At 42.8% G+C, this 9,704-nt stretch overlaps 1 protein-coding gene across 4 annotated transcripts; it reads left to right on the top strand.

Annotated features, from left to right (window-relative positions):
* Positions 1-825: 825 nt before the first annotated feature.
* POLR2K (RNA polymerase II, I and III subunit K) lies at positions 826-8,768 on the top strand. Of its 4 annotated transcripts, none has more exons than XM_073330450.1 (4): positions 826-897; positions 4,490-4,553; positions 8,067-8,159; positions 8,591-8,768. In XM_073330450.1, exons 1-4 carry the CDS (start codon positions 826-828, stop codon positions 8,611-8,613), a joined length of 252 nt encoding a protein of 83 aa, XP_073186551.1. In that variant the 3' UTR covers positions 8,614-8,768. The 4 variants fall into 4 exon arrangements, with proteins under 4 accessions (XP_073186551.1, XP_073186552.1, XP_073186554.1 ...); XM_073330451.1 differs by lacking the exon at positions 826-897 and adding an exon at positions 2,097-2,248; XM_073330453.2 differs by lacking the exon at positions 826-897 and adding an exon at positions 2,525-2,706.
* Positions 8,769-9,704: the final 936 nt, after the last annotated feature.

Raw genomic sequence — 9,704 nt, 5'->3', positions numbered from 1 at the left:
TTCAAACTTAGAAAACATGAAGTAAATCCAAATGATTAACTAGTTTAACTCCAAAAAGTTTATTTTGTATATACTACCAATCATATATGAGGTTATTTTGGCGATATCAAACAAGTATCTGGAAAACATATCCAAACCATAAAACCATCACACATTTCAAAAAGTTTGATACTTTTAATCAACAAAGACCAAACTAAGTTTCTTTCAGGAATGCTGGTCCTAATGGATGTGCTGAATGTATACTGAACGTTTTACAGGTTTCAGAGTACCAGCCGTGTTAGTCTGTATTCGCTAAAAGGAGTACTTGTGGCACCTTAGAGACTAACTGTAACTCACGAAAGCTCATGCTCAAATAAATTGGTTAGTCTCTAAGGTGCCACAAGTACTACTGAACGTTTTACAATATTTATGTTGTAGGGGAAATTTTAATTCTTGGGGCATTGAGGTACCATGGCTAAACCTATACAATGACCATCATATACACAGGATTTATCCTAAAAAGTGTGTTGAGCCTGTGAATAAGAGAGCAGTTAGCATTTTTTTCACAATTTAGTTTGTGACTGCTGATGTATGCACTGAAACTGTTGAAAACTGATTTCATAACAAAATCCCATTCTATTGCATTGAAAATATATCTGTATTTTGGCTTGAAAGTTTATATTAATTAATGTGGGAGGATATGGTAATACCCACACAATATATAGCTATATTTTCATTTACCTAGATCTTTCTGCGTAGAGCTTAAGTAATAGGCTTCTGAAATAAAAAAGCAGCTTAGGGCAAAGACCAGCCCTCCTTGAGATAAAATTCTGCAGTCACGTGATCATGTCTGAGTCCCGTTTGCGTTCCACAAGCTACATAGACCAACTCAGGTACAGTCAAATATATTCTACTGAGGTCAGTAGATTCCAACTTCATTGTAACTTGTAGTTCTCTTTGCATTTGCTTATGAAATCCATGCAGTTATTTATATGTAAGTTTATATTTCATTAAAAAAATCCTGTTTTCAAAATGAAAAATGGTGATACCCCCTTTGGTTGCCTCAGTTTCCCTCCGTGTGATGTGCTCCGTAAACCAGATTCACTCCATGCTGGTGTGGACAATAATGCAGAGATCTAAGGGTGATGGTGGCTTGAGTTCCCCATTGCTGGGGACTGGCTTAGCCCCTTTGCACAGGTTAGGGCAGCCCTTAATTTGCATCCCTGCTGCAATAGCCCTTATGAGCTGTTGCGTAGTATTGCATATTACTCAAAGTATCAGTTTGCCATCAGTCCCTGAAGTATCCTCCAGAATGATCCCTGCCCTGGGGAGCTCCTGCAAGAGAGGGGTGACAACAGCTATGCCATCTCTGTGACTTCTTGATATATCCCTCCGTTCTAGGGGGTGGTGGTGGGAAATTCATGGCTGCAGTACCCCACAGTATTCTTTTTTTTTTGGTTCAGGAAACTGGTAATATAATTGCACTCGCATATTTGTATTCTTATGATTTGGGATTTTCATCCACACAGATTCTTCTATATTCTCCTCTCCACTCAGAAATTTTATCTGATTATATTCCGAAGAATCTTTTAGGTACAGTGTAACTTCCTTAACTCTTACGCTCTAAACTTTCTATAAATTTAAGTGCACATATGTAGCATGCTCATAAAACAAAACGTTATTGTAATGCATACGTATAAAACAAGAGAGTTGAGAGGGTTGCTGTCAAATCCTTAACTTTGCTTTTCCTACTTTTATATAACTAAAATCGCAGCGTTGGTTTAATGCATAGTTATATTTGCATTTAACCGTGGAAGCGTTGCCAAATTCTCTGTCACAACCCCTCAAGCAGATTGTTATAATAGTTTCGGAGTTGTAGATTGAGAGTCGGCAACAGCCTACGGGAGAGGAGCTGCTCAGGAGCAGTCACAGCCCCGGGGCCAGGAGGCGCTAGGGCGAGACGCGAGAGTGTACTGGGGCCGGGAAGTTGCAGGGCACAGCACAGACAGCCCCAGCACGCAGGCGCTGCGGCTGGCCTAGCACCGCCCTGCTGTAGCTGGAGCAATGGCTCCGCCCCCGGGACCACCCCGAGCTCGACTCCTCCTTGTCCCTACGTCAGGGCAGCTTGGGGCGGAGCTGGCCGCGCTTGCTGCGTCTGCGCGTTTCGCGAGGAGGCCTCGCGACTCGGCAGTCTGCTGAGGGGTCTGTCCCGCCCCTAGCCTGGGCCCGAGAGGAGCGGAGCGTGGGGAGCGGGTCCCGCTCTGGACAGGTAGGGAGCGGTCAGGGTGTCTCTTCTTCCCGCAGTTAGGCCCAGGCTCTCTGTGCGTGCGGAAGGGGCGAGCGGCGGCATCCTGCCCCCGCCCCGCTCTGGGCACAGTCTGCGCGTTTATTCAGCAAAGCGGCGATGGTCCCTGTGCCGCGCTCCTGCCGCCGGGGGCGGGGGCGGGGCAGAGACCGCAGCCCCAGGGGCGGGGCAGAGACCGCAGCCCCAGGGGCGGGGCAGGCCCGCGGTTCTGCTGGCAGGCCAGGTTCTGAACACGTGGGGAAGCCGCCGGGTTCCTCGGCCCTGCGCGGGGCGGGCGCTCCGCAGAGGAGCGTGGTGGAAGTGGTGTAGGGTCCCGGATCTGGCCCTGGGAAGACACAGGCCACCACACCGAAGGCACATAGGATGCACAGAGGTCAAGCCAATTTGTGGTACAGTACTTTCGCCGGAGTCTCACCCATGCGGCAAGTGTCTTCACAACACAGTCGTGCCCGCATGACGCGTGTCTGAGCTTATCACCCTGCCTGGCTGCGTTCATATCCGTGTGTCCTTGGGCAGCTACTGGCGGGGCTGGTTTGCTTACAGAACACGCATTGACAAGGTGCATGGCGATGGCATAACGTTTAACGGAGTCTATAACCAATTACTGAAATCTCTGACTTCAAATGTTGTTTGTATCTACACAATGTGGTTAATGTTTGGTAAATAATGGCAGCACTTGCTAGTGTATTCAGTTGGCACATGGTTGTCTGCCATTACCAAGTATATTATTTTGCTGTATGGATAGGATCTCCTGTGTAACCGACTTAGTTGGTCCTCTTTCCAGATCCTAGTAACCATGGTTATAGACACAACTGTGTTTAGAGCCAATGGTGAAACGAATTGTTACAAACTCTGTTAAAAGTCTGGAGTAGATGGAGCCTAGATCCTCTGTGCAAAAATATCTTATTCTGGCATTGTGAGGACAGATTTTGTCCTAAAATGAGTTTAAACTAACTGACTCAATACAATTAGGTGTTAATGATTATTTAAAAGTTCCTGTTAACTATTTCACTGATGATTGATTTGGCAGTCCGATCCAGCTACCCTAGGATTCTGAGGCAAAGTACTACTACTTTCTGCCTGATTCTGACCTGCGGGTTTCTGTCCAGCACAGGGGTGGGCAAACTTTTTGGGCCAAGGGCCACATCTGGGTGGGGAAATTGTATGCAGGGCCAGGGCAGGGGGTTGGGGTGCGGGAGGGAGTGTGGGTTGTGAGGGGGTGTGGTGTGCAGAAACGGGCTCAGGGCAAGGGATTGGGGCAGAGGAGGGGTGCGGGATGTATGAAGGGGCTCCAGGAAGAGGGTTGGGGTGCAGGGTACGACAGGGCTCAGGGCAGGGAGTTGCGGTGCAAGGTGCAGGCAGGGGGCTTAGGGCAGGGAGTTGGGCGGTGGGGTGCAGGAGGGTTTCAGGCTCTGGCCCAGCGCCACTTACCTAAAGCGGCTCCGGGGTGGCTGTGGTGTGCTCCAGGGCAGGCTCCCTGCATGCCTGCCTTGGCCCCACACGGCGCCACTCCAGGAAGCAGCTGGCACCATGTCCCTGTGTGGCCCATGGGGGGGGGGAGGGGGGCACAGGGCTCTGTGCGCTGCCCTTGCTACGCCTCCAGGTACCTCCCCCAAAGCTCCCATTGGCCGCGGTTCCCTGTTTCTGGCCAATGGGAGCTGCGGGGGGTGGTGCCTGGAGGCAAGGGCAACGCACGCAGCCCTCTCTCCCGTCCCCCTGGGGCCCTAGGCACATGGTGCCAGCCACTTCTGAGAGCAGCGCAGGGCCTGCGGCACCACAGGGGGCAATCCCGCAGGCTGAATCCAAAGCCCTGAGGGGCTGGATCTGGCCCACGGGCCGTAATTTGCCCATTCCGGTCCAGCATATCTATCAAAGTTAGTGCAGGATTAGACAGTGTTTTAAGTGGGTGGAATAATGTGGCTGGGTTTATCCTGTATGTACAAGTAGTGATGCTGTCCGTTCCCGAAATGATGACAGGTTAGTAGTATTGAGACTTAAGTGATATATGGTTGATATTTTTTTTTATAGTTGCAGCAAAATCTTTCATTAGTGGGAGAGACTAATGCTCCCCAAGCTTTATCCAAAGAAGGATATCTAGCACGTTGACTGAAGATGGGGTTGCCGTTAGGGCTGTCTTCAGAGGTCTTTGTCTTCCAATCCCTACTCTCTAATCAAGAGCATGGATTTTTTTTTTCTTGTTGACAGAACATGGATTCCCAAAAGGATGTTCAGCCTCCAAAGCAACAGCCAATGATTTACATTTGTGGAGGTAAGAATAAAACCTAACGTTTAATAATGTTTGCTAATCCCTAGCTTGGTCCTGCTAACTTTTGTATAATATTGTTGCAAATCTTTGCTTTAGAGGCTGTTTTCTGGGGGTGGTCCTGAAAGGTGAGTGTATGGTCAGTAATTACACTGAGGTCTATTGGCTTTGGTTCATAATGCACAGTTTCACCACCAAACTTGACAGTGAGTGTGTTTTGTGTGATTCTGTTGTCAAGGTGGAAAAAAGTAGAGACTACAGATTTTGGTCTCAGCTGTCACTTCTGAAAATATCTGACCATAAGATCATGGAGGAGTACAAGGGTCACTTCAGCTTCTTTAATGCTATGGGCCTTAGTTGCAAGTGCGCTGCCCTGGTGCTACAAATATCGGCTTTGGCCCTGGCGTACCTATTTGCAGAGTACTGTGCATTGATGTGGACAAGAAGCTGCCATACCCCATTTGTGGATAGGCAGCTGAATCAGACCATGCAAATCATCATGGGGACTTTACAATCAACACCTCTACAGTAGCTTTCTGTTTTAGCAAACATTGAACCTCCAGCTATCCATCAAGGTATAGCTTTAAAATCAGAACGTAAACGTGCCAAAGACCAGGGTGGATTTGATTTAAATCACTAGTCAGGAAGACTCGATTTAATCATGGTTTTCTATATAAAAGTGTATTCTTGTTGGTTGGTATAACCTTAATACATAATCTTCACAACTCAGAGTTAGATGTAGGTTTCATTTTTAGAAGGTACACACTATACATTTTTAAACAGTGATTTATTTGAAAACTTTTCAGATTAGTTTTACAGCTATATCAGAAAATGAATGATTGTTTAGTTATTTAATTTACCAAAGGTAATTGAAGCAGATAGTTCACTTCCCAATGACTTCATAAATATCTCCAATTCAACAGGTTAATCATTAATATTTGGAAGATTTTTCTTGCCATGATGTATTAAGAGGAGAACCTCACCAGACAGATGTATAAATTGTTTTATTTAACTAAAACAACAACGTTAAGTATTCTGGATTTTTTTCCTCAACAGCAAACATACAGTATTTTAACAAAACAAGCATAGGTCCCTCGCTTCTCACATTTATCTCCAGACTTCTTCTCCTTGTCCACATCTGTTCCTCCCCCAACAATCTTCTATTCATTGAACTTTTTGAAACTTTGCACTTTTACAGAGCAGTAAGGGATTGACTCTGTGTACACCAATTTGCAGAGGGACAATAGAACTGATGTCTGTTGTTTCTCACCTCTGTATGTTTGTTTTTACTGGTGTGGTGGTTTTTTTCTTTCTGTTAACAAGCATGTTATCTCTGAAGACACAAATCTGTAGTTTGAGAACTGCAAAACTAGGCATCTCTGATGGTATCTTCTAGACTGAGCACTGAGTCCCATTGGGTAGATAGAAAGATTAACCTAAATAATCTATACAGAAGCCTGTGGAACCCCATAAGATTGGGACCCTAATCCATGAACTATTGGAACGCATTTACAAAACTTTTCTTAAACATTACATGAATATATTGTCTCATACTATAGATTTAGAATTTATAATCTCATTGTGGAATAGGGATATCTTTAAGCTATAATGTATCTTAATTAAAACTATCTTTAGATATGTTGTTTTCCTCAAAGGATTTTATCAAAAAAATCCGATGGTGGGTTTTTTTTGTGTTTTTTTTTTTTTAAATCATTGATTTTTATCCACCCTGTCGAAGAGTACCCAGAACTTCCCATCTGGCAGGCTATAGGCAACATTCCCAAACGATGCCTGAAATCGTGAAAACCACTGTGGACCACCCATGTCCCTGGATCTGTCCAGGGAATGGCAAAGTGTCTGCCTCTCCGCTACAGTTCCAAACAAGCACATTATTACTGACCCAATAAGCCACTGTCCCAGTTTCAACCTGCCATGCAGACTGTGGACCACACTGTATCTCATCGAACAAAAATCAGACATCCCTTCCTGTGACTATTGTGAACATGCAAACCATTGAACACATCATAACACAGTGCCCCAAATGTGGATTCAAAGGTGAATTTGATGATATCTACAACTTCAGAGAGAAGGCCTTGAGATGGCTTGTGGACCTACAACTGGATCTGTAGAATGTTGCTATGTAGATGCTCTGTGTGTGTGTGTGTGTGTGTGTGTGTGTGTGTGTGTGTGTGTGTGTGAGAGAGAGAGAGAGAGAGAGAGAGAGAGAAATAATATCTGCTGAACCTAACGTCACTATTCGTAATAAGTTGCATTATTTGCTCAGGGTGGCATGCCATCTGATTGCAAATGGTGCAGAATAATTATACTAAGATGATGGATTTTTGCTTCATGGAGTGGTGACAATGTGGAAATAGTTCTTTAGAACTTCCATCATTGGGCAAGGGTAACACGTTGCAGTTCTCTCCAAGAACCTTTATAAGCTGCTCTGTTTGTAATGTGGTGCAGTGTTTGTAGAGTATATTTGCACAGTAGTCCCCATATTTATCTATGTAAATAAGAATAAAACTACGATCGCATCTCGGAGAAAAGCCTATGTGGTCACTTTACTTTTAGCCAAAATTGTTAGGGGCAGTGTTCAAATGCAATAGCTTGTAGAGGGATTACAATACTGTTACAATTTGAGTCTGAGATACTGTCTTCAGGGGGCATTTTTTGAAATACTGTACCTTCCATCTGGAGCAATCAAAAGGCAAAATAATTTTGTCCTTCAGAAATATCTTTGATGCAAGGAGAAGTCATTCCTGCAGATGGTTTAGCAGCAACCAGAGAGAGGGGTTGTACTCCACAAAACATAGTATTTCTTAATGCTTCCAACCTTTTAGAGCAGGGATTCTCAGACTTTTGTACTGCTGACGACTTTCACGCAGCAAGCCTCTGCGTGTGGGCCCCCCCCCCCCCCCCGCCTATACATTAAAAACACTTTTAAAAATATATTTGACACCATTATAAATGCTGGAGGTGAAGCGAGGTTTGGGGTGGAGGCTGACAGCTCATGACACCCCCCCCCATGTAATAACCTCGCAACCCCCTGAGCAGTCCTGACCCTCAGTTTGAGAACCCCTGTTTTAGAGTGAGTTGTTAGCACCACAGCGCCCTCCTGTCACTTTGGTCAGTTATATAATATTTTGGATTGAAATATGTTAATACCACTCAGCTGGTAGCACGGAATGGGCAATTATTTGTGAACGCATTTTGTAATATGTCAATAGATTTATTCTAGGTAATTTGAATACCACATACTTTGTCTTTACTAAAGGTAATAGAACATAAATTGTAACTTTACAGGTTAGCTAAAAGTGTTTACCCTGAAGAGAAATCAAGAACTTGATTTTCTCAGTAATATTAATTCACTAAAGTTGTTTTGTTTGCCACAAATGCAGATCTTGAATTTTGTTACCTTTTCCTAAAGTAAATTATAACATCTTACATTTTGTATTTCTTGTTATAGTAGTCTAATAAGATTGTCTTCTTCTTCTTCTCCCCCCCCTTGCCCCCCAGAATGTCATACAGAAAATGAAATAAAAGCAAGAGATCCGATCAGGTGTCGAGAATGTGGGTACAGAATAATGTACAAGAAGAGAACAAAAAGATGTATCCTTTTGCACATGCCTATTAAATTGTTTGAGTGATCTGGGACAATAGTGGCTATAAATAAAATGAAAAATTGGGGTAGTACTGAAGAATTGGTCCAGTGCAAAAAAGTCTTACAAACTAGTACATATGTGAGGAAGAACATATAACATCTTAATTATTTTCAGTGATGCTCTTGTTAATTAAAGCACAATACAATAAACTTTGGTAATCTTGTATTGCAGTGCAAACTGGTAAAAAGTACACCGGATAGAAGATACTATTATGCATGCAAAGCATATTCCATTTTTTAAAAGCATACAAACAAATGCTAATTGTGGTGTAACTGAAAAATGAGCCTCAATTTATTTTGCATGACTGACTTGTGATTGTGTTTTGTTTTTGTTTTTTTTTAAATTCCCTGTCATTTTCTTTAACTCTAACTATTACAGTGGTTGTTTTTGATGCCCGGTAATGTGAATTCAAGAGGTAGCTGTTTTGACCTGGTTCATTTTAGTATACTGATAACTTTGGTTTGAATACACATCTGCTCTGGACAAATATATACTTTTTCATTCTGATATCAGTTGTAAATTATTCAAGTAGTTAAATAAAGTTTTTAATATCAAATACTCAGTTTCACTTTTGAATGCAGTGGAGTTATGCTTGCTTACACCAGAGCTAAATTTGGTCCAATATCTCCAAGTTCCCTGATTTTCTGTTCCCATCTCAGAACCTCACTAAGACACCAATCCTGTAGAGATTTTAAACATCTTTAACTTTATGTACTGAGTAGTTCCATAAACTTCAGAGAGAGTACTTGCTGCATAAAGTCAAACATGCATAAATCTTGAGGGCTAAATCTACTCAATCTTGAGGCTTGAGGGCTGAATCTACTCAAAAGGGCTGTAGAACAACAAATAGCAGTGTCAATGTATGCAGTGTTCTTTATAGGGCTGTTGATTTAATCATAGTTAACTCACACAATTAACTCAAAAAAAAATGAATTGTTAAACAATAAAATACAAATTGAACTTTATTAAATATTTTTGGATGGTTTTTCTACATTCAAAAATATATTGATTTCTGTTACAACACAGAATACAAAGTGTACAGTGCTCAGTTTATATTATTTTGATTACACATATTTGACCGGTAAAAATGATAAACAAGAAATAGCATTTTTCAATTCACCTCATACAAGTACTGTAGAGCAATCTCTTTATGATGAAGGTGTAACTTACAAATATAGGTTTTTTGTTTGTTACATAACTGCACTAAAAAACAACTGTGAAACTTTAGAGCCTACAAATCCACTCGGTCCTACTTATTGTTCAAACGATCACTAAGAGAAACAAGTTTGTTTACATTTACGGGAGATACTGCTGCCTGCTTCGTATTTACAATGTCACCTGAAAGTGTGAACAGGCGTTCGCATGGCACTTTTGTAGCTGGCGTTGCAAACTATTTATGTGCCAGATATGCTAAACCAGTGGTTCTCAAACTATTGTACTGGTGACCCCTTTCACATAGCAAGCCTCTGAGTGCAAATCCACCCCCCCCCCC

Source organism: Lepidochelys kempii, chromosome 2 (assembly GCF_965140285.1).
Source record: "Lepidochelys kempii isolate rLepKem1 chromosome 2, rLepKem1.hap1, whole genome shotgun sequence".
Classification (NCBI taxonomy): domain Eukaryota; kingdom Metazoa; phylum Chordata; order Testudines; family Cheloniidae; genus Lepidochelys; species Lepidochelys kempii.
Note: the sequence above shows the minus strand (reverse complement) of the source record. Positions and strands in the feature narration are given on the sequence as shown.

Coding starts and splice junctions, on each gene's coding strand:
- POLR2K (XM_073330450.1), top strand. CDS start 826: ATGTCTGAGTCCCGTTTGCGTTCCACAAGCTACATAGACCAACTCAGG. Junction 4,554..8,066: donor AATGATTTACATTTGTGGAG/GTAAGAATAAAA, acceptor CTTGCCCCCCAG/AATGTCATACAGAAAATGAA. Junction 8,160..8,590: donor CAAGAAGAGAACAAAAAGAT/GTATCCTTTTGC, acceptor TAACTATTACAG/TGGTTGTTTTTGATGCCCGG.